The sequence below is a fragment of the Bombina bombina genome, chromosome 1 (assembly GCF_027579735.1).
Source record: "Bombina bombina isolate aBomBom1 chromosome 1, aBomBom1.pri, whole genome shotgun sequence".
NCBI classification, from domain to species: Eukaryota; Metazoa; Chordata; class Amphibia; order Anura; family Bombinatoridae; genus Bombina; species Bombina bombina.
In genome coordinates, this window is record NC_069499.1 from 295,173,331 (window position 1) to 295,199,016 (window position 25,686).

The window sequence follows — 25,686 nt, forward strand, 5'->3', positions numbered from 1 at the left end:
TATTCTTATTAATATTATGTATCATTAATACCATATTTTATAAAGTGCCTCCAAATTCCAGATAGCTTATTCTTTTGTAGACAGTGGGCAATGCATACCTAAGTATGCAACATACATTTTTGTTTGAATAGTTTTCCTTGATATGTTTTATAAAAAGATTGAGTATACAGTATACTTCTGCTGTAATATAATTGTGTTTTACAACTCCATGATTTTCATCTTTTGCAAGTCTTTGATGCAGAACTTGGAGCAGGCTGAGCTGCTGATTGGTACACTTGCTTCCTTGTCACTCAAGCGTGTGCAGTCAGTAAATCCATATGCTTCCAGAATAGGACTGGGGGCTTGAAAAACAGTTAAAGGGACACTGTGCACTAGATTATTCTTTGCATAAATGTTTTTGTAGAAGATCCATTTATATTGCCCATTTGGGAGTGGTTTTTTTTTTTTTTTTTAAGTATAGTTTTGCTTATATTTATAATAACATTGGGATGATTTTCAGACCCCTAACCAAGCCCCACAGTGTCAGATGTATACATGTGTTTACAGACTCCTGCTGGCTCCTGTTTATGTTATCTGTCTTTTCATATGCAGGGAATTAGTAGGGGGAGTGTCTGCTCCTTTTGTTTTTCCAGACCCTTTCACTGGGAGTCCCAGTCAACCTCATCAACAGTGCTAAACTGGGAGCTTCTATGTAAGTTTTTAAAAGTTTTTATACTGGATGTTAAGATCAGTATCTGTGCATATTATTCTATATAGTAGTGTCTGTTACATGCAGTTATATAAAAAATGGTGTATACTGTCCCTTTAAAGACAGAAGTGCGTTGTACTTATTGGATTTTAATCTGTTTTCCCTTTAAAGTGATAGTATACACCAATTTTCATTTAACTGCATGTAATAGACACTACTATAAAGAATAATATGCAAAGATACTGATCTAAATATCCAGCATAAAACCGTTTAAAAACTTACGACTAGATTACGAGTTTTGCGTTAGGCTTAAAAAGCAGCGTTAGCCGGTCCCAACGCTACTTTTTAACGCCCGCTGGTATTACGAGTCTTGCAGGTACAGGTGTACCGCTCACTTTTTTGGCCAGACTTGGAAATACCGCAAATCTACTTACGTAAATTGCGTATCCTCTTTTTTTCAATAGGACCTGCATAGCGCCGGTATTACGAGTCTGCCAAAAAGTGAGCGGTACACTCTCTCCTGTCAAGACTGGTACCGCATTTTGAAGTCAGTAGTTAAGAGTTTTACACTACAACGCCGTAGCATAAAACTCTTAACTAAAGTGCTAAAAAGTACACCAACACCCATAAACTACCTATTAACCCCTAAACCAAGGCCCTCCCACATCGCAAACACTAAAAGAAAAATCTTAACCCCTAATCTGCTGAACTGGACAATTACAGAAATATTATTAACCCCTAATCTGCCATCCCTAACATCGCCGCCACCAACCTACATTTATTAACCCCTAATCTGCCTCCCCAACTTTGCCGCCACTATATTAAATGTATTAACCCCTAAATCTAAGTCTAACCCTAACACCCCCTAACTTTAAATATAATTAAAAGAAATATAACTAAAAATTCCTATCATTAACTACATTATTCCTATTTAAAACTAAATACTTACCTGTAAAATAAACCCTAAGATAGCTACAATATAACTAATAGTTACATTGTAGCTAGCTTAGGATTTATTTCTATTTTACAGGCAAGTTTGTATTTATTTTAACTAGGTAGAATAGTTATTAAATAGTTATTAACTATTCAATAACTACCTTGCTAAAATAAATACAAAAGTACCTGTAAAATAAAACCTAACCTAAGTAAGTACAAAAAAAAACACTAAATTACAGAAAATAATAAACAAATTACAGAAATTTAAACTAATTACACCTAATCGAATAGCCCTATTAAAATAAAAAAGCCTCTCAAAATAAAAAAAAAACCCCTAGCCTTAACTAAACTACCAATAGCCCTTAAAAGGTCCTTTTGCAGGGCATTGCCCCAAAGTAATCAGTTTTTTTTACCTGTAAAAAAAAAATACAAACAACCCCCCAACAGTAAAACCCACCACCCACACAACCAACCCCCCAAATAAAAACCTATCTAAAAAAACCTAAGCTCCCCATTGCCCTGAAAAGGGCATTTAGATGGGCATTGCCCTTAAAAGGGCAGTTAGCTCTTTTGCAAGCCCAAACCCCTAATCTAAAAAATAAACCCACCGAATACACCCTTAAAAAAACCTAACACTAATCAGCCAATCGGAATCTAAGGGACGCCATCTTGGATGACGTCACTTAAAGGTACCTTCATTCAGCTTTAGTAGTCGGATGAAGAGGATGCTCCGTGTCGGAGGTCTTGAAGATGGACCCGCTCCGCGTCGGATGAAAAAAGATAGAAGATGCCGTCTGGATGAAGACTTCTGCCTGTATGGAGGACCACTTCTGCCCAGCTTGGATGAAGACTTCTCCCGGTAAGTCGATCTTCAGGGGGTTAGTGTTAGGTTTTTTTAAGGGTGTATTGGTTGGATTTATTTTTTAGATTAGGGGTTTGGGCTTGCAAAAGGGCAATGCCCATCCAAATGCCTTTTTCAGGGCAATGGGGAGCTTAGGTTTTTTTAGCTAGTATTTTATATGGGGGCTTGGTTGTGTGGGTGGTGGGTTTTACTGTTGGGGGGGTTGTTTGTATTTTTTTTTACAGGTAAAAGAGCAGATTACTTTGCGGCAATGCCCCGCAAAAGGCCCTTTTAAGGGCTATTGGTAGTTTAGTTTAGGCTGGGGGGGGGTTATTTTGGGGGGGGGGGCTATTTTAATAGGGCTATTAGATTAGGTGTAATTAGTTTAAATATCTGTAATTTGTTTATTTTCTGTAATTTAGTGGGGGGGGTTTGTACTTTAGCTATTTTAATTTAATTTAGGTAATTGTATTTAATTTAGTTAATTTATTTAATTATAGTGTAGTGTTAGGTGTTAGTGCAACTTAGGTTAGGTTTTATTTTACAGATAAATGTGTCTTTATTTTAACTAGGTAGTTATTAAATAGTTAATAACTATTTAATAACTATTCTATCTAGCTAAAATAAATACAAACTTGCCTGTAAAATAAAAATAAACCCTAAGCTAGATACAATGTAACTATTAGTTATATTGTAGCTATCTTAGGGTTTATTTTACAGGTAAGCATTTAGTTTTAAATTGGAATAATTTATTAATGATAGGAATATTTATTTCGATTTATTTAAATTATATTTAAGTTAGGGGGTGTTAGGTTAAGGGTTAGACTTAGGTTTAGGGGTTAATAACTTTAATATAGTGGCGGCGACGTTGGGGGCTGCAGATTAGGGGTTTATAAATGTAGGTAGATGGCGGCGATGTTAGGGATGCCAGATTAGGGGTTAATAATATTTAATGTTTGCGAGGCGGGAGTGCGGCGGTTTAAGGGTTAATATGTTTATTATAGTGGTGGCGATGTTGGGGGGCGGCAGATTAGGGGTTAATAAGTGTAGGTAGGTGGCGGCGACATTGGGGGCGGCAGAGTAGGGGCTAATAAATATAATGTAGGGTTTGGCGATGTTGGGGGCAGCAGATTAGGGGTTCATAAGTATAATGTAGGTGGCGGCAGTGTCCGGAGCGGCAGATTAGGGGTTCATAATTCTAATGTAGGCGTCGGCGATGTCGGGGGTGGCAGATTAGGGTTAATAAGTGTAAGATTAGAGGTGTTTAGACTCGGGGTTCATGTTAGGGTGTTAGGTGTAGACATAGGGTGACCATATTGCTGCTTTAAAACGGGACACATATTAAAAATACATATGTAAGGGTTTTTATATCTTTAAACAGCACTGAAAACAGCCTTGACATATGTATTTTTCATATGTGTCCCTTTTTAAAGCAGAAATATCGTCACCCTATGTAGACATAAATTTTATTTCCCCATAGGAATCAATGGGGCTGCGTTAAGGAGTTTTTTTTACGCTGCTTTTTTGCAGGTGTTAGACTTTTTTTCAGCCGGCTCTCCACGTTGATTCTTATGGGGAAATCGTGCACGAGCATGTTACACCAGCTCACAGCTGACTTAAGCAGCGCTGGTATTGGAGTGCAGTAATGAGCAAAATTTTGCTCAACGCTCACTTCTTGCCTTTTAACGACGGGTTTCTGAAAACTCATAATACCAGCGCTGTAGGTAAGTGAGCGTTGAGGGAAAACTGCTCGTTAGCACCGCACAGCCTCTAACACAAAACTTGTAATCTGGGCCTTACTTAGAAGCTCAGGGTTTAGCACTGTTGAAAAGGTTAGTTGGAACACCCACTGCAAGGGGTTCTATAGCAAAAAAAGCAGACACTCCCCCTTCCTCTGCATATGAAAAGACTCTTTACACAAACAGGAGCAAGCTGAAGTAGGAATACATCAGTATTTTCCTAAAACTTTGGGGCTTGGTTAGGAGTCTGAAAATCAGTGCAATGTTATCTAAAAATAAGCAAAACTATATATAAAAAAAAAGCTGTATAGGCTATATAAATGGATCATCTACAAAACATTTTTGCAAAGAAAAATCTAATGTATAATGTCCCTTTAATGAATGATTCCTAGAAGAGAGGGGGAAAAAAAGAGTACTTGGCTGTACAATGTAAATCTTCTCTATGGAGTTGAGGTCACAAGTCTGCCACGGGTGTTGCTGAGAAGTTCCTTTAGTCTCCTCCACTTTTGGCCATACTCAACTGATGTACTCTGTTAGTAACAGGGCAGGATGGGCTCTCTACTGTATTCTCAAGATTAATCAAAGGGTTAGAACAGAGTACATCAAATGTCTCGCCTAGCCCACAGGATCTAAATGTATATGTGAGGCATAGCTAGACTACAGCAGCAGAGTTATTCACTGTGTTTACAGCCTTAGAATATCGTTACAGGCTGAGCTTACTGACATTACACTTGTTATAGGGTAACTTGGTCAGTACCTGCATGTCTCATTTCTCACACAAGTGATCATTAGATACAATATATTGTATGTATATGTGCATCAGAACCAGACTTCAGCAACAAGGTGCTACCTTCTCTTCTTCCCTCACTTTGGTGGTGTCTCTCTACAAGCGCATTCACTGCTTGTTTCACCGGAGGGGTAATATTGCCCTAAATCATGAGCAAAGGGTTTTTATTCCGGTGGACATATATATTGTTTGTATTACAAATCACTTTGGAAATCATAGTGAGCGGTTTATCAGCTATTCCTACAGTGCTTCTGTCACTTCCAACGCTTCTGACACTTATTTAGGTACAGTATACTGGGTTCTATTAATTAAAGGCTACGCTGACAACTTTTTTAAATTTTGGTTTTCCTTGCATGCCGCATTAATCTGCCTGGTTTTTCTATATCTTCTTATCTGAAGTGCTTAGACTTGTGTTCATGTTGCACTATTGCAGGATATTATTATGGAGAAGACTGATGTATGAGTGTGTATTATCTATGGGTTTATTTCCCATCTGGCTACTTGCCTCAGATAAAATATCTCAATACTGTTCATGTATTTATTTCTGTTTGTCTGTTTTTGTTTTTCATCTCTGTAATGGGTGGTGTTGTGTCTTGCCACTGTAACTTTACTATGGTTATATTTTGATGCACAATTGTACACCCTTGAGTTATTATTGCTGTGCAATGTTTTATTTGGGAGAGCATACTACAGGATATCCCATATATTGTAGTACTGCTACACACAGGTATAATTGTGCAGGTGTGTGTGGTTACTGCAGCATATCAAGTATCTTGTACTTCTGCTATACACTGCGGTGCAATGGTGTGTGACTTTACTTGTAAGAGGTTACTATAGGATATTTCTTATATCCGGTTATATTATTGTAATTAGTGTATATTACTATAACACAGCTAATCCTACTTCATACTATCAGTGTATATATGTATATATATAGATTTCTACAATAGAGCTAATGCTACTCTTGTTGATGTACACCTTGTTGACATTTCCATCTAAAGGGGAGGAGAGTCCACTGCTTTATTCATCACTTGTGGGAAATGAGAACCTGGCCACCAGGAGGAGGCAAAGACACCCCAGCCAAAGGCTTAAATACCTCCCCCACTTCCCTCATCCCCAGTCATTCTTTGCCTTTCATCACAGAAGGTTGGCAGAGAAGTGTCGGAAGATTTGTAGTAGTCTCTTAAGGAGGGTAGTACTCTTCGCTATGGGACTGGAGTTTTAAGAAGTCCTGTCAGCCTCTCAGCGATAGCATGGGTGAAAGTTAGAGTCTGGAGGTGCAGGGAGAGTTCTTCTGCGAAACCATCCCGACTCATATTAACAGCTCCTTAAGCAATCAGTGTTGACGAGTTTCGCTGCCTGCTTTTATTCTCTCAAGTCCATGTCAGGAGCGATGCTACTAACCTGCCACACTTGAAGGGCCGTGTTCCTGTTCCACGGCGTTGATTCTGGTAAGATTGTTTCAATATATATATGTGATAACGCAAGAAGACAGGGTCACAGTGTGACTCCTTTTTACCTGTATAGAATCTAGGGTAATAGCCTCGGAAGGGGGTTATGGAACAGGGGGAATTTTAATATAAATAATAATGCTTATTGTGTTTTTTGCTGCACTTGTGGGAGATGAGGCTCTGTCAGTGTGGAACAGTTAGAAAGAGATTGAGGGGGGCTTTTTTGGCGCGTCTCTCGCTCAGTGCAGGGGCGGTCCTACATGGCACTCCATGTGACTCGGTCTGGCCTCAGTTACTTCCTCTTTCTCAACCTGTGTTCAGAGGAGACAAAAGCTGTTTCTTGTAGTCCGGGTCATAGGAGGTGGTGAGTGCCCCTGCCATTGGGATATAAAGGTGCCATTTAATAAAAAATTAGGTCCGTAATAAAGGCGCAAGCTATGGAGGACTCTGATATGTTGGAGGATACTCCTTCTTTATCTAAACCTACTAACTGTGTATACTGTTCGGAAGTTCCAGTGGAACCGCCGTTACAGCTCTGTTCCACATGTTATGACAATATTACTACTTCAAAAAAGAATTAAGTATTTAGTACGACTGAGCCGTCCACCTCTGAGGGTTCTCCGTCCGGTGAGGTGCGTTCCCTACAAGCATCTCGATTACACAAGCAGTTCGCCAGGGCACTACTAATCCTCCCGTGGGAGGGGTCCTTTGGCCTCCAGACTTCGCCGATCAGTTGCAGACGGCGGGTTCCTGCGCCATAAATGAGATAACTCGTCATCCTAAGTGCAAGTGGAAGGTACGGCACTGCTATCCGTCTCAGGGGTCTTCAACTCCACTGGATATCTCAGACAGATTATCCTCTGAGGAGGACAACTCCGACTTATCAGAGGATGTCGCTTCTGGGTCGGAATCGGCTACTTCTAGGCCTCCGTTCGCGGAGGAACCAGATTTCAAATTTAAGATGGAGCATTTGCGTTTCCTGCTGAAGGAAGTGCTTGCTACGCTGGAGGTTCCAGAACCTTCGATCCCTAAACTGGATAGGGTTTACGAGGACAGGGTAGTGCCCAGGCCTTCTCGGTTCCTATCAAAATGGTGAACATTATTAAAAATGAATGGGAGAAACTGGGTTCGTCCCTTTTTCCTCCCTCGTCTTCTTTTAAGAAGCTTTTCCCCATTCCGGACACGCAGTTTGAACTGTGGGGAACCGTCCCTATGGTGGATGGTGCTATCTCCACGCTCACTAAGAGAACGACCATTCCGCTTGAGGATAGCTCCTCTTTTAAGAAACCCATGGATAAAAAGATGGAGTTCATGTTGCGGAAGATGTTCCAGCTGACGGGGTTTGTTTTCCAACTGGCGGCGGCAGTCACTGCGGTGGCTGGTGCGGCTACCTATTGGTGTGATGCACTATCAGCAATGGTCGAGGTGGAGACCCCCCCTCGATGAGATTTTGGATCGAATCAAAGTCTTAAGGGTAGCACGTTCATTCATTTGTGATGCTAACATGCAGATTATTCGCTTGAATGCTAAAACGTCTGGGTTTTCTATTTTAGCTCGCAGGGCTCTGTGGCTAAAATCGTGGTCTGCTGACATGACGTCTAAGTGTCGCTTGCTTTCCCTACCATTCAAGGGGAAGGTTTTGTTTGGCCCTGGCCTGGATTCTATCATGTCTACAGTCACGGGTGGCAAGGGTGCCTTTTTACCACAGGATAAGAAAGCCAAACCTAAGGGATCTACTTTTCATCCCTTTTGTGCAGACTAGTCTCAGCGCCAGCAGCCTTCCACAAAATATGAGCAATCCAAGGGATCTTGGAAGCCAGCAAAATCTTGGAACAAGTCCAAGGAGAACAAGAAGCCCACAGAGTCAAAGTCGGCATGAAGGGGTGGCCCCCAACTCGTCCTTAGACCAGGTAGGGGGCAGACTATATATTTTTGCGGTGGTCTGGAGGGGAGACGTTACAGACCCTTGGGTCCTAGAGGTCATTACCCAGGGGTACAGGATAGGTTTCAAATCGTATCTGCCCAGAGGCAGGTTCCTCCTGTCAAACATTTCTTCAAGACCAGAAAAGAGAGACGCCTTCCTAGGGTGTGTGGGGAATCTCTTAACTCTCGGGGTAATTGTCCCAGTTCCTCCGGCAGAAAGAGGTCTGATGTATTATTCAAACCTTTTTGTGGTCCCAAAGAAGGAGGGCACGTTTCATCCAATTCTGGACCTAAAGGCCCTAAACAAGTTTTTGTCAGTCCCATCATTCAAGATGGAGACGATCAGGTCAATTTTGCCCCTGGTTCAAGAGGGGCAATTCATGACGACTATAGACCTGAAGGATGCATACCTTCATGTTCCAATCCACAAAGATCACTACAAATTTGTAAGGTTTGCCTTCCTGGACCAGCACTTCTAGTTTGTGGCCCTTCCGTTTGGTCTTGCGACGGCCCCAAGAATCTTTACAAAGGTTCTGGGAGCTCTTCTCACAGTAGAGAGAGCCAAAGAGATTGCAGTGGCTCTGTATCTGGATGATATCCTGGTCCAGGCTCCATCCTACAGTCTGGCGGAGGATCATTCGAGAGCTCTACTCCTTCTACTTCGGTCCCATGGGTGGAAGATAAACGAAGGAAAGAGTTCATTGGTCCCCAGCAACAGGGTGGAGTTCCTGGGTATGATACTAGATTCTTCTGCAATGAAGATATTCCTGACAGACCAGAGACGTTGCAAGCTTGCGTCCAACTCTCTAGCCCTGCAGACATCCTCCAGGGTATCTGTGGCCAAGTGTATGGAGGTAATCGGGCTCATGGTATCCAGCATAGATGTCATCCCCTTTGCTAGGTTCCATCTCAGACCTCTTTATCTGTGCATGTTGAGACAATGGAATGGTGATCATGCAGATTTGTCCCAACAGATATCTCTGGACTGACCCGTGAGGGAGTCCTTGTCTTGGTGGACCCGACCTGGCCATTTGATTTTAGGGGACTTCCTTCCTGAGACCTTGGCGGTACCCTGGGACTTCAACCTAATCTACATATTTCCACTGTTGCCTCTTCTACCTCGAGTAGTGGCCCGCATAGAGCAGGAGCAAGCTTCGGCTATTCTAATTGCTCCGTCGTGGTGGGGGAGGACGTGGTTTGCGGATCTAGTGGCGATGTCGTCCTATCCGCCATGGAAGTTGCCTTTTTTCAAGGATCTGCTAGTTCAAGGTCCTTTTCTACATCAAAATATCGATTGGAGATTGAACGCCTAGTCTAAGCCAAAAGAGGTTTTTTGGAGAGAGTGATTGACACTCTCATCCAAGCTAGGAAGCTGGTCACTAGACGCATCTACCACAAGGTGTGGAGGACCTACTTGTCCTGGTGTGAGGAACAAGGATACCCATGGCACAAGGTCAAGGTATCTGGGATTTTGGCCTTTCTCCAGGATGGTCTGGATAAGGGTCTTGCCGCCAGTTCCCTAAGGGGACAGATCTCGGCTTTATGTTTACTGTTGCATAAGAAGCTTGTGGAGCTTTCTGACATTCATTCCTTTGTTCAGGCTCTGGTAAGGATTAGACCGGTCTTCAGGAATCCGACTCCTCCCTGGAACTTAAACTTGGTGCTTAAGGTTTTGCAGAGGGCTCTGTTTGAGCCTATACATGCCCTGGACATTATGATTCTCTCATGGAAGGTCCTGTTGTTATTGGCTATTGCATCGGCACGCAGAGTCTCTGAGTTGGCGGCCTTACAATTTGAGCCTCCTTACTTTGTTTTTCATGCTGACAAAGCCGTTCTGCGAACTGGTTTGGGATTTCTTCCCAAGGTAGTGTTGAGTCATAATAACCAGGAAATAGTGTTTCCTTCCTCATGTCCTAACCCTTCCTCTTTAAAGGAGAGGTTGCTTCATAATCTGGATGGGGTTCGGGCCTTGAAGCCACAAAGCCATGGTCTAAAAAATAAAACTTACCAGGATAGGCTCAATGACCTACATATATATAGCTTAGAGTAGAGAAGGGAAAGAGGTGATATGATAGCAACTTTCAAGTACGTTAAAGGGCTTAGTAAAACTGAGGCTGTGGGTATTTTACATAAAATGGAAAATTCAAGAACAATCAATCATGATCTCAAGCTAAAGGGTAGTAGATTCAGGATTAATTTGAGGAAGCACTTCTTTACAGAAAGAGTGATTGATTTATGGAATAAACTTCCTCAAGAGGTAGTAGCGACAAACACTGTGGGGGACTTTAAAAATGCATGGGACAAGCATAAGGCTATCCTACAAACTAGATAAGTTTATACTGTTAGGCAATATCGGGCAGACTTGCTGGGCCTATGGCTCTTATCTGCCGTCAATATCTATGTTTCTAAGGAGTTCAGACAGATGTGGTCTTTATTCGTTGTGTGCTCTAGAAGGCGCAGAGGTCCTCTGCAACTTCTCTTTCTTTTTGGTTGAGGAGTATGATCTGTCTGGCTTATGAAACAGCGGGACACAAGCCTCCTTAGAGGGATTACGGCTCACTCGACTAGAGCTGTGGCCTCTTCTTGGGCCTTTAAAAATGAGGCTTCTATGGAGCAGATTTGTAAGGCATCCTTACATACTTTTGCAAAATTTTACAAATTTTACGTTTTTGCTTCGGCGAGGAAGGTTCTGCAGGCTGTGGTGCCCTCAGTATAGGGACCGCCTCCTTATCCTCCCATTTACTTCATTCAGTGTCCTCTAGAGCTTGGGTATTTGTTCCCACAAGTGATGAATGAAGCAGTGGACTCTCCTCCCCTTTAGATGGAAAACATAAATTATGCTTACCTGATAATTTCATTTCCATCGCGTGGAGGAGAGTCCACTGCACACGCCCGTTCTCCGGTGGGCGAACCTAAATTTATTTTTGTTCTTCTGGCACCATTTATACCCTGATATTTCTCCTACTGTTCCTTGTTCCCTTGGCAGAATGACTGGGGGATGAGGGATGTGGGGGAGGTATTTAAGCCTTTGGCTGGGGTGTCTTTGCCTCCTCCTGGTGGCCAGGTTCTTGTTTCCCACAAGTGATGAATGAAGCAGTGGACTCTCCTCCCCACGATGGAAATTAAATTATCAGGTAAGCATAATTTATGTTTTTTATCTACTGATAAGGTTGCGTAATAAGTGTTATTTCCTATATCAATGTTCATATTCTGCATCTTTTTGTAGGATTTAGTTGATTGATTTCTTAGCATTCTTTTTACCTTTTTTTTATATTTCTGTAATCAGTTGGATTACTGTAATAAGTCTAATACTACTGTATATTAACGTATGTGAAATTCAGTAAATTTGTTTTTCTAGCGATTGTAGTTTGGTATTCAGAGTGATTTACTGTTATAGTTCTACCACCACTACATATTGCGGTATGTTCAGTTTTATTACATAGTTTGGCTAGCATTTCTATGCCAAATATCTTCTGGTAATCGGAGTACTTTAATATAATAGTGCTAATGAAGTATTCTGTCTTTGTAGATATGCAACACATTATATGTTCTATGACTTTGAAGTACTTAATACTATAATATATGCTCATCTAGGTATATACCTTTCATTCATATTACTTTGCATATTTAATCCAAATGCACTCATGCAGGATCTCTCTGTATTTTCCTTATTACTGGAGATCTTTTAGAGATAAGATATGTTGGTATCTCTTTTATTCCTATTGTATGGTTAATTTATCTATATGCACATATGTTTCTCATGCAGATACTGCTCAATAAAGGGACAGTTTACACACACAAAGAGGAGTTTCCCTTTCTAAATTGTTCTCCATCATCCATTTTACCCGCTGGAGTGTATCAACTTGTTTTCAAGTAGCTCCTTTACCTCTATTTCGGCATTTGAAATGACTGATTTAGCCTGTGGAATCACTATTTATACTGAAAGTGTCTATACTGGAGACTAGGCTATTGACAAGCCTATGTAATCACATCCAGTAGAAGGAATTAAACTATCAGTGGGGTTTCAGGATAATTAATAAGATGTTAATTGTCCATTGCTCCCTCTCATCAGTATTGAGTTTTGGTTTACAGCCAAATATAAGGTAAGGATGCAAGTGTGTGTATCATGAAATCTGATATTACTTGCAAGCTCATTGTATTAGGCTGTGGTTTAAGAGTACAAACCAGTTAATTCTTATACAAAGATAAGCATTGTGTATTATCTTTGTAAGTATATGCAGCATCTGCTTATTCTGGACATGGATTTACAAATATCTTCTGTGTACCTGTGAGTCTATGGCCCCTATTTATGAAAGTCTGGCGGACCTGATCCGACAGTGCGGATCAGGTCCGCCAGACCTCGCTGAATACGGCGAGCAATACGCTCGCTGTATTCAGCATTTCACCAGCAGCTCACAAGAGTTGTTGGTGCAACGCCGCCCTCTGCAGACTCGCGGCCAATGGGCCGCCAGCAGGGAGGTGTCAATCAACCCGATCGTACTCGATCGGGTTGATTTCCGGCGATGTCTGTCCGCCTGCTCAGAGAAGGCGGACAGGTTATAGAGCAGCGGTCTTTGTGACCGCTGCTTCATAACTGCTGTTTCTGGCGAGCATCAAGCTCCATACGGAGCTTGATAAATATGCCCCTATATGTGGTCTAGTCAGTAAGACCATATGACAGGTAAAATAGGTGTGTAAGCTTAAGTATATACTGTATATTACATACTAATGCCTATGTCATGTACAGATTTCTAAATTTGGTATAAACGTATGTATAGGTTTATATATTTTGGACTCTTCAGGAAACTTAGTTTATCAGGCACATGGGTTTATGGTGTCTTCATACCTGTTCGATATTTTTGTTCAAGCTCCATTTTTTTTCTTTTGGCGTCTGCACATAGGGAGAATTTACTGTGGTTCTTTACAGTCATGAAGGAAAGGTACATGTGATCTAGATTCCTTGTCCACGTCCGCAAGGGAGCTATCCTAGACTATATATTTATATGAAGCTGCTTCTCTGAACTATGCAAACTAAAGTTGATTTAAATTTGACTCTAGTTGCAATATTTGTCTTAGTAAGATCTAACCTGGAGGTTGTGGGTCTCTTAGTGGCGACCTTAGATGCTGTTACTTTTTGTGGTATTCCACTTTCGTTCATTGCCGTTTTGCATGTCATGTTAGCTGAATGGATCCTCCTCTAACCTGTCTTAAACAATCTTTCGAATAAGGTACTCGGGACATTTCTTTTTGGTGATAATTTCCCATTCCAGTTTCAGGGAATGATTTGACAAGCTGGGGATGTGAGACTGCCTCCATTTTATTTTGGAGCTCTGTGCGATCTTTAGAGCTTTTCGGGCTGCTTATTCTTTTTCTTCGATTGGTGGTACCCACACTTCTCTAGTGGTGAAAAAGGTACCTCTAGAGTTGGGCAGAAACTCATCCTGTATTATTTCAGTCTTTATCTTTTTTTGGAGTCTTCCTCTAGGAATCTGAATATTTGATTTGTCACCTTTCATCATTTGACTGGGCTCTCAATCAGAAGATTTTCACCCAGTTCAAATTTTGCTGGGCCTTTTCTGGAAGATTGATCTATATCTCATCTGTACCACAAGCTTCACAGAAATGGGATGCATTTTGGAGATCTTCAGGTAGAGCTGATAGTTGCAATAGCAGTTCCTTGGTCTTATCAGTTATTTTCTCCAGTGGTGCTTTTACTGAGGGTAGATTGTCCGGATCAAGCAGTGAAAAACTTTGGAAATATTATTAGCTTGCCTTCGGAGGATGTGGTCTGCAAATCTCATCCAGATGTCTAAGGCTTCTTCATGGCATAGTCCTTTTTTTGTCAATCTTACTTTCAGATTCTCTTCAGCTATTTAATCTGCCATTACTGAGGTTGACTGATTTGAATTGGAATGCTCGCCTTTCTGATATTCAGGTTTTAATTGTATTGAACCGGTCTTCAGCTCTATTTCTTCTCAATGGAGCCCGAGTTTGATTCTCAGGTTTTCAGTGTCCGTTCTTGATTCAATGCAGGCTATGTACATTCATTTTTTATTTTGGAATGTATTGTTTTTCTTATTGATCTCCTCGGTTAGGAGAGTACTGGAATAACAGTTTCCTTTGTATCAACTTATTTGGTGTTTCACAAGGACACAACTTTTTCTTCTGTTTTCAAAGAATGATACTTCGGTTAATCAAAATTAAAGACTGCAACATGGTTATTTTTGCACACCTTCAAAATATTATCTTTTGGCAGTGTTTGTTTTGGTGGTAACAACTCTTGATAGGAAGTTTTTTCAGGCAGTAGTTTCTGGTAAATTGGTGCCTGCCTTTCTGTATTTTTCCCACCGAGTTTTTGTGGACTTCACAGCTTGGGTATGGTTCCTAACATTAAGGAATTGTGGACTCTCACAAATCAAAGAAATAAAACATAATTTATGCTTACCTAATAATTCCTTTCTTTCTGATTGGTAAGAGTCCTCAAACCCACCGTCTATTCTTAAAAGGACAGTCAACACCAGAATTTTTGTTGTTTTAAAAGATAGATAATCCCTTAATTACCAATTCCCCAGTTTTGCATAACCAACACAGTTATAATTATACACATTTTACCTCTGTAATTACCTTGTATCTAAGCCTCAGCAGACTGCCCCCTTATTTCAGTTCTTTTGACAGACTTGCATTTTAGCCAATTAGAGCTGTCTCCATGGTAAATTCATGTGCATGAGCTCAATGTTGTCTATATGAAACATATGAACTAATGCCCTCTAGTGGTGAAAAACTATCAAAATGCATTTAGATTAGAGGCGGCTTTCAAGGTCTAAGAAATTAGCATATGAACCTCCTAGGTTTACCTTTCAACTAAGAATACCAAGAGAACAAAGCAAAATTGGTGATAAAAGTAAATTGGAAAGTTGTTTAAAATTACATGTCCTATCTGAATCATGAAAGTTTTTTTTGGACTTGACTGTCTCTTTAATGGCTGCAGTTCTAGTTTGCACCTCTTTACCCTACTATCCTTCTTGCTTCTTCCTCCTATACTTGGCTATACAACATACTGAGAGGGAACAGGAAGTAGGTAGGATATTAAAGCTCTTGCTGTAGGTTGTCTTTGTCTCCTCCTGGCGGCCAGGTGATGAATTTCCAACAGTATGGCATTGTGGACTCTCACCAACCAGAAAGAAAGGACTTTATAAGGTAAGCATAAATGATGTTTTTGCCTGTGGTATCCCAATCTATACTTCTAAATACAGCAGAATTAAATGATTGGCAAATACACAATGTAAAGACAATGCAATAGCACTTACTTTAAATTTAAAATGAGCAGTAGAATATTTTTTAGCACATTTAAAACTTCATCCAATTCTCCCTCTCCTTGTATCACGTGACAGCCATCAGCCAATCACAAAATGCATATACATTTATACTGTGTACTTTCACACTTCCAGTGGAAGGTATGAGAGATAAGAAATAAAATGTTATTTCCAATTGTTCTCTCTATGTATTGAGCTTTGGTATACAGACAGAGATAATAATAAAAAAGCATGTGCGTGTACAGAAGGTAATAAAATATGGAAATTTTATTTCCCTGCAAGCTCAACCCATTTTAATAGGTTGTGGTTTAAAATAACAAACCCAGCTTTTTCATATACAAAAAAAAGACAGAGAAGCAATTTCTCATACATTTTATACCCTGTAGCTGGTATAACAAGTCATTAGAAAAACATTGAGGAAAAACAACTGTACACTGTCCCCTTAAAAAAATTCTGCAAGCAAGTTTTTGTTTTTTTATATTCCAAAGTTGTCCCTTTTTATCCCCTTTTCTTCTCTGCAAGTTTTCAACTCACTTTTTATGTTGCAAACTTGCAAAGTGTGTTGCCACAGTACAAATACTGGTGTATGCCGCTGCACAGAGGGCATCTATAACATAAATGGTATATGTTTGATTTTTTCAGAAGGAAGGTTACTTGCTTGTGTTTAGGTAGAGACCTTTTTGCAACAGTTCCTTCAGGAACAAAACCCTGACATAAAACAAAAGCTACCTGTATTGTATTGTGGTCTTTTAAATGCAATTTTTTGCATGTTAGTCATTTCAAATCCACTTTGTAATAATCTGAGAGTTTCCTTGGTAGCAAATATTTACTCATGCTAATTTTTCTAGCATTAAAGGTACAGTCAAGTGAAAATTAAACTTTCATGATTTAGATAGAGCACACAATTTTAAACAACTTAACAATTCACTTCCATTATTTAAATGTGCACAATTTATTATATGCATACTTTCTGAGGTACAAGCTACTACTGAGCATGTGCAAGATTCACAACTTATACATATACGCATTTTGTGATTGGCTGATGGTTGGCCAATGATACATTAGGAAGAAAAATGTAACCAACTTTGACATTTATCAGAAAAAAATAATACTCTTTAAAAGTGCTTTTACATTGTCTCTTTATTATGCATTTATTGATTACGCTATTGTACTGTGTTTATTAGTCCTTTAACCACTTTGCATACCATTGTAACCATACGTTGTTAAAGTAACATTCAGCTCACAGTCCTGTAAGAAAAATATGTCTCAGCAGTGGAAACCGCTAAAGGAAAAACTTAAGTTCAAACATGGCAGCATCCATTACTTTATAGAGACTCAGTGGTATTTAGAAAACCAACAATTTTTATAATTAAATTACAGAAAAAGGGGACAAAATAAATAATGAAAGTATATTGCATTTTTTTATTACACATAATTAAAAGTTTCATATTACAATCTCATACTGTTTACTGGGTCTATATCAAAAGACTGAAGTACAAAAGACCGAACACCGAAATCCAGAAGTTCTAAATATCGAAACTTAAAAATGGCGACACATCATAATCCCGAATTTTAAAATGCCGAAAAAATAAAATCCCTAACTTGTAAAATACCGAAAACCAAAATCCCAAAACAATGAAATCCTGTAAGATTACCTTAATGTATCTTTGCCGGCGACCACAACAAATGATGGAAGATCTCTGTGAAGTCGTTTCCTCACAAAAAGGCTTTGATAAATTAAATGTACAAGGCTATTTAATGGTGAAAGATAAAAGTGTAAACGATAATTATTATTTTGCCTGTGAAAATAGAAAATCACTGAGTTGCTACGGTCGAGCAATAACCAGACTTTCAAATGCACAGCATATACTTAAAAAAAAATGTCAACCACAACCAATCTCCAAATACAAGTGGAGCAAATGTTTACAAGATTGTACAAGAAGTGAAAACGCAGGCAAAAAACACAAGAAATCGCCCCTGTCAAATCATTTAATTGTGTACAACTTCTGCAGAAATAGCGCCATACTTACCTTCTACAAATTCCCTTCGTCAAAGAATTTGAAAAGCTCAGCGACCTTCAGAACAAAGGACTCTTGCTGGCATAGAAGTTCCTCTAACATTACAAAACACATTAAATGGTGAACAATTCCTAATTAGGGATTTGACAATCAAAGAAGACAGACTTCTTATATTCAGCACTAAGTCTAACATTGAAAAACTAGCGCATGCTTCACTTTGGATAATGGATGACACCTTCAAAACTGTCACCACTGTTTTTTACCAACTATATACAATTCATGCCCCTATTGGAGCACTAAATTCCAGAACATATCCACTTGTTTATGTATTAATGAATGGAAAAAGTGAAGCACTTTATAAATGCTTATTTGAAGATTTGGTGGACTTTGCAGAAGAAAATCAATTTCAATTAAATGACAGATTTAGAATTAGGTGCAATCAAAGCTTATCAAAGTGAATTTAAAGATGTTAGCAATAAAGTGTGTTTTTTCGATTTTCCCAATGCATTTGGCGCCAAATTCAGACAAGTGGGATAGCCACACAATATGGCACTGCCGAAAACTTTAGTTTAAAAATGCGGCAATTATCTGCATTGGCATTTCTGGATTCCAGGAGGTTTTAATAAACGAAAGCCACATATGCCTGAAGAAGCTGGTGAAGTTATAGAGTGGTTTGAAAATAATTATGTACTTGGCAGAATTAGACGACATTTACAGAATGGTACTGCTGTTCGATCACCTGTATTGTTTCCACCAAATTTGTGGTCAGTACATGACAGTATTCAAAATAGATTTCCCCATACCCAAAACAATGTAGAAGCGTAGCACAGAAGATGGGACCATTTAATAGGGAATGCTCATGTTGGTGTATACTACATAATTGAAGAATTTCAAAAAGAGCAGCGCCACGTTGAAAATGAATGCGAACGCATTCTCAGAGGAGGGCCACGCCCTAAAAGAAGAAAAGAAGCTATACGTCGTGATGCAAGAATTCAAAATATAATTAATGATTGTGAAAGTCTTCCAGCTGTTACTTACTCCATGCAATTGTCCATGATCTATCTCTCTAATCTCCCAATAAATCTGCAGTTCATATATTCACTATCTTTTTCCCTCTGCTTCACTATTTTTTCCCCTCTGCCTGCAGGGTTCAAGGGGGCGCCCCGCCGATCCTCTAGCATCCACCCCAAGTGAACCTTGGGGAATGAGGTTTACAAGTCTCACCCCCCTTGAACCCCCCAGACGGAGGCAAAATGATAGGGGACATCACAGAACATCATATATCTAGTTTTTTTTTAAGTTTAGGGATTTTGCATTTTCGGAATTTTGATTTTCAGGATTTTTTAATTTAGGGATTTTGTTCTTTCTGTATTTTGATTTTCGGGATTTTGATTTTCAGGATTTTTTAATTTAGGGATTTTGTTCTTTCTGTATTTTGATTTTCGGGATTTTAGACATTCGGGATTATGATCTTTCTGGATTTCAACATTCTGTCTTTTGGTATTAGGGATTTTGAGTTTCGGGATTTTGATTGCCTCCCCTGTTTACTATCCCTTTTAAATTGGAAGAGTTTGATAAAATGTCAAATCACTATGAAATGTAATTCTTGTATTCTAGAAAAAATGAGTTCCAGTGTTTGTGCTAGTTGTCATCTCTAGTGAAATCTATTACTGGTGACCTCTTTGTTTTGTTTAATCATAAACATATGTATACATTCAGGGGCTCTGTTCTGGGAAAGTCTGTGATGTGGCTAACCCTTTATCTGCCATGAATGTTTGATGATGCACACACATGCAATATTTTAGAAATCAATTAGCATATACTGTTATGCATCATCAACCGTTTTCAATTGAATAAACACTAAAATAAACATTCTTCATTAAACAACATAAGCTCAGCTTCCTTTTTTAAAAAAAGCATATAACCTTTTTCTGCTCAGTCATGGGGAGGGCTTTAATTCTGTATTTTGTGTATTTTTAGAAAATCTTTGCTGTACTACAATGTGAAGTATGCTAGATAATGAGACTACTGTTAACTAACTTGGAATCTCATTCCTTCCTCCAAGTGCCTCTGAATAACTACTCTCTTAGAATTTATTTTTATAAGGATGTGGCAGATAATGCTGAAAAAATTACAAATGAGCAAATTCAACTAATTTAATCAGAATCTCTGGCAAGTGATTGACTGTTTCATGCTTACTTTCAGTGCTTCCGGAATAGACTCAATCTTGAAGCAGTTGTTTTGATGTACCAGAAATTCTATTATATACTGTTTTATAATGCTTGTTAATCTGGATTGCAGTAACTGATTTGTCTGGCTTCTGATATTTAAGAAGTTATCAGTCACTTAAACAACTGGAAATGTAAAGGTACAATGGGTCTCAATTAATCAAACACGGGCAGACAGGGACGTACATATTCACCCCTGTCTGCCCGGGTTCTCCTCTGGCATTTACCATTGCACACCAGAGAATTCCTATGCATTTGTTTACACACCCGCCTTCTGCCGCGACACAACTAATCATATGCAGGCAGGAACTGTCAATCTCCCCAGTCGGAAGAGACCGGGGAGATTGAAATTCTCCACCTAAGAGGGGGAGAACAGGGCAGGGGTCTGCTTGATAAATCCTGATTGCAGGTTCACTTGTAGAAACTTTCAGTCAAAGTGGACAGAAGGGCTTGATCAATTGAGCCCATGGAAGTTACAGCTGTTAAAAAATGTACCTCTTCCTTTTGGTCCATTTCTAGGAGGGCATACTGAGGCAGGCTCATAAGCATGCATGTGTCTTGAGCACTATGTGGCAGCAGTGTTTGTAGGGAGGCTGCAACAGGTGGTGCTGAATGACAGCAGGGACACACATCTCTGGATCCAGTCCAAGGCTGGAAGGATAAGGCTGAGATGGGGGAACCCGTGGGCAGAGTTGGTGTTCGGTGGGAGCCATGATGCTCATGGGATGATTAATGGTTGGGTTGAGTAGGGTGACACAGGCAGATATGGAAATGCCATGAGTAGGTCAGGGTGATCTAGGGGCATGGCTAGGTGGCCACTAGTTTCACTCCCAGAAAATGTGACATTTAACAGTAAGCAAGAGCTTTTGGAGGGGTAATTAGACGTGAGTGTAATCATGGCCAGCTATGATAGGGAGTCCCGTCATGTGCGTCATCCCCTCCTCCCCTCCTCCCCAATTGATGTAATGCAGGGAAGTAAAACAAATCAGGAAGTGGTTCTGTATAAGATATGCAGTAGAGAAATGAAGAGAAGGGGCGTGAAACAAATCTGTGTGATGACTGAACTATTGCGTAATTGTGATCTGTTCCCACTATGTGCCTCCTCCTCAGTGCAAAATACTTGTATGTTCTAGTTATACTATGTTCATCACTAGATGAATATATGTCTATAACTGATAATTGATTCAATACTTGTATTGTTATACACTATGGGCTGTTAGTCAATAAGTGATGGAACCATTAAACCTGATTCTATTCATACAAACTCTAGTGTGGCTTATCTTTATTAGAAAATAGAGGACAAGTATGTTGCTAAGTGTGTGTATGTATTGGAAAAAAGGGAACTAGTGTGTAACTAAATGTATGAGAAGAAAGGGAACTGGTGTGATACTAAGTGTGTGTATAATTATGACAAGTATGTTGCACTGAGGAGGAGGCACATAGTGGGAACAGATCACGATTACGCAAGAGTTCAGTCATCACACAGATTTGTTTCACGCCCCTTATCTTTACTTCTCTACCGCATATCCTATACAGAACCACTTCCCTAGCATTACGTCAATTGGGGAGGAGCCTTTGATGACGCTCATGAGGGGACTCCCTATCGTAGTTGGCCATGATTACACTCATGTCCCTATGATTACGGCCAATGGCCGAAAAGCTTTAGTATCTTTTTAGTTCGGTATGAACATTTTTACATTTGAAGCCTTGTTTTTATATACCGATCACATGGTGTCTCCTAGACTTCCTTTATGAGCTGCTCCTGATTTTGTGATTTGGAGCGCCCACGGTGGGTGGATTAAATATGTTTTATAAATATAAGGAGATTTTTTGATGAGCTGTTAAAGTGCTATTTTTAAAAAAATAAACTGCCACTTGACTATTTACAAAATTTGTATGTAAATAGGGATTTATCAATTACTCATTTGTTTTATATATTATCTGCAAGGTTGTATTTATGTATTTCATTTATATGTTATGATGATAAAATATATATTTTATCTGATAGTGTTCTTAACATTGTTTTTTTACTTATGTGCATTGATATTGTTGTTGTTTGTTGTCATGACAACTTTTAGTATTGGTTCACACCCACCCATAGGTGGTGATGGTTGTCTTAAATATGTGTTTGGTTATATATAGCAAGTGAATTGTTATAATTTTATTAAGCCTGATGAAACAGCCATGTATTAGCTGAGAAATGTGTTACTGTTTTTATATTCTTATTAAAGTAAGCTTTGATCCTACCACTTGCTGCCAAACCATCATTTATCCATCATCCATTACGTTTAATGGTTCAACAGACGTTTGGAACTAACTCACCTGGTTTTACCTCACTGCTGTTGGGGTTTTGCAACACTTGCACCAAGGGGGGTGCTCTCTTGCATGTGAGTGAATTATTTTGTGCACTTTATCATAAGAGTACATACAATACTGGGCCATGTGGCACTTCTGTGTTTTTTCAACTTTCACAATCATCTATTATTGGTTGTTAATAATGTCATTTTGGAGATCAGTTATTGTGGGAATAATTAACCACAGTCAATCCTAGTTTTCCTATATCAAATGAGATTTTTGGTAAGATTGGAATCAACCCCCTTGTTACTCGTTAGATCTTGTTTAAGAATAAACAGTTTTATGTATGGTAGAATGATAACAATTTGTTTTAGATCCTAATTTATTAAAAAAAAATACAAATTAGTCTAATAGAAAAAAAGTTTTTAACTTATTAGAAAAGCATAAAAGCTAGGAAAGCCATTATAACTTCTTGAGATAAATCTGAATGTTACTGTTATATGAGATGCTTTTGGTCTCTTGCCTACAGGTGCTGAAGTCTCTTTTAGAGTGGATGTGCGGCAGGTGGAGGACTACCCTGTGGATCTGTATTACCTGATGGATTTGTCATTATCCATGAAAGATGATTTAGATACCATCCGGAACCTTGGAACTAAGCTGGCAGCAGAGATGAAGAAGTTGACTAGCAACTTCCGTCTAGGCTTTGGATCCTTTGTGGATAAGAATGTTTCTCCCTTCTCCTACACTGCACCCAAAAATCAAAACAATCCTTGCACTGGGTGAGTATGAATAGGAGGGTACACCATAGTCCTTACTAAAATAATTATTGTAGCCTCACTCACTGCTAATACATAATCAGTTACCTTCTTCTTAATATCTTTTAGTGCCATGTGGTTTTGACACTGGCTAAACAATTTAAATCAGTAAACTTAAAGGGACAGATTACAAGTGGCACACTAATGCTAGCGTTGGATGTGATAAGAAGTATCACTGGACCCCACTAACATTAGCTCTCAACTTGATATTACAAGTCCATGGTAAATAAAATAAAGTTTTACACCCATATATACACTTTTTAACAAAAAAAAATATTTTGGTTTAATATTGAAAAAAAGGTTTAAAAAGGGATATAAGGTTAAAAAGGGATACATATAATCACATATACACATAAATACACACACATATATATATATCTTTGTGCGTGTGTAATATATATATATATGTATATGTATATGTATGTGTGTGTGTATATGTATGTGTGTGTGTGTATGTGTATATATATATATAAAATATATATATATATATAATATATATATAAAATATATATACACACACACAGTATCTCACAAAAGTGAGTACACCCCTCACATTTTTGTAAATAGTTTATTATATCTTTTCATGTGACAACACTGAAGAAATCACACTTTGCTACAATGTAAAGTAGGGAGTGTACAGCCTGTATAACAGTGTAAATTTGCTGTCCCATCAAAATAACTCAACACACAGCCATTAATGTCTAAACCGTTGGCAACAAAAGTGAGTACACCCTTAAGTGGAAATGTCCAAATTGGGCCCAAAGTGTCTATTTTGTGTGGCCACCATTATTTTCCAGCACTGCCTTAACCCCCTTGGGCATGGAGTTCACCAGAGCTTCACAGGTTTGCACTGGAGTCCTCTTCCACTCCTCCATGACGACATCAAAGAGCTGGTGAATGTTAGAGAACTTGCATTCCCCCACCTTCCGTTTGAGGATGCCTCACAGATGCTCAATAGTGTTTAGGTCTGGAGACATGCTTGGCCAGTCCATCACCTTTACCCTCAGCTTCTTTAGCAAGGCAGTGGTCAACTTGGAGGTGTGTTTGGGGTCGTTATCATGTTGGAATACTGCCCTGTGGCCCAGTCTCCAAAGGGAGGGGCTCATGCTCTGCTTTATTATGTCACAGTACATGTCGGCATTCATGGTTCCCTCAATGAACTGTAGCTCCCTAGTACCTGCATAAATAAAAACAGAGAAGCGCTCAACCTGGGAACGAACAATAGCATAATAGCTTGTTCTATGGCTAGTTACCACCCAATAAGCAGCCTCTTTATGCTCAACATGTGCCTTTCACAGAGAAGAACTTTCCTGTAGCATATCGGTCTGATCCTGACTTAACAGTACAATCCAGCCCTGAAATACCAGGCAATCCCTCTCTGAACAAGAGAAACGGCAAAACCCCAGATGTATGGTTCAGCTTATTGTGGGCCTCGTCAGTGAGGTGCAGCCATATCTCTCTAGGCACACTGAGAAACGGGTCCACGTCTGGATTCCCGTATCGCACTTAGGGAGACCTCCCTAAGAGTCATAATTTGCATAAATAAAAAGAGAGAAGCTCTCAACCTGAGAACGAACAGCTTGTTCTATGGCTAGTTACCACCCAAGAAGCAGCCTCTCCCTAGTGCCCTCAGCACTCATGCAGGCCAAGACCATGACACTCCCACCACCATGCTTGACTGTAGGAAAGACACACTTGTCTTTGTATTCCTCACCTGGTTGCCGCCACACACGCTTGACACCATCTGAACCAAATAAGCTTATCTTGGTCTCATTGGACTACAGGACATGGTTCCAGTAATCCATGTCCTTAGTCTGTTTGTCTTCAGCAAACTGTTTGCAGGCTTTCTTGTGCATCATCTTTAGAAGAGGCTTCCTTCTGGGACGACAGCCATACGGACCAATTTGATGCAGTGTGCAGCGTATGGTCTGAGCACTGACAGGCTAACCACCGACCCCTTCAACCTATGCAGCAATGCTGGCAGCACTCATACGTCTATTTCCCAAAGACAACCTCTGGATATAACGCTGAGCATGTGCACTCAAGTTCTTTGGTCGACCATGGCGAGGCCTGTTCTGAGTGGAACCTGTCCTGTGAAACCGCTGTATGGTCTTGCCCACCGTGCTGCAGCTCAGTTTCAGGGTCTTGGCAATCTTCTTATATCCTAGGCCATCTTTATGTAGAGCAATAATTCTTTTTTTCCGATCCTCAGAGTTCTTTGCCATGAGGTGCCATGTTGAACTTCCAGTGACCAGAATGAGAGAGTGTGAGAGCGATAACACAAAATTGAACACACCTGCTACCCATTCACGCCTGAGACCTTGTAACACTGAGTCACATGACACCGGGAGGGAAAATGGCTAATTGGGCCCAATTAGCCAACGGTTTAGACATTAATGGCTGTGTGAGTTTTTTGAGGGGACAGCAAATTTACACTGTTATACAGGTTGTACACTCACTATTTTACATTGTAGCAAAGTGTGATTTCTTCAGTGTTGTCACATGAAAAGATATAATAGAATATTTACAAAAATGTGAGGGATGTACTCACTTTTGTGAGATACTGTGTGTGTATATGTGTGTGTGTATATATGTATGTGTGTATATATATATATATATATATATATATATGTATGTATGTATGTATATATA

The 25,686-nt window shown here is 39.6% G+C and overlaps 1 protein-coding gene across 1 annotated transcript in view; it reads left to right on the top strand.

The window, feature by feature from the left end:
- The window catches only part of LOC128645227 (integrin beta-5), a 318,185-nt gene that overhangs the window by 45,844 nt on the left and 246,655 nt on the right, over nt 1-25,686 (top strand). The window contains exon 4 of the mRNA XM_053698059.1: nt 22,749-22,998. Coding sequence (XP_053554034.1) covers nt 22,749-22,998 — 250 coding nt within the window. The remainder of the gene's footprint in view (nt 1-22,748; nt 22,999-25,686) is intronic.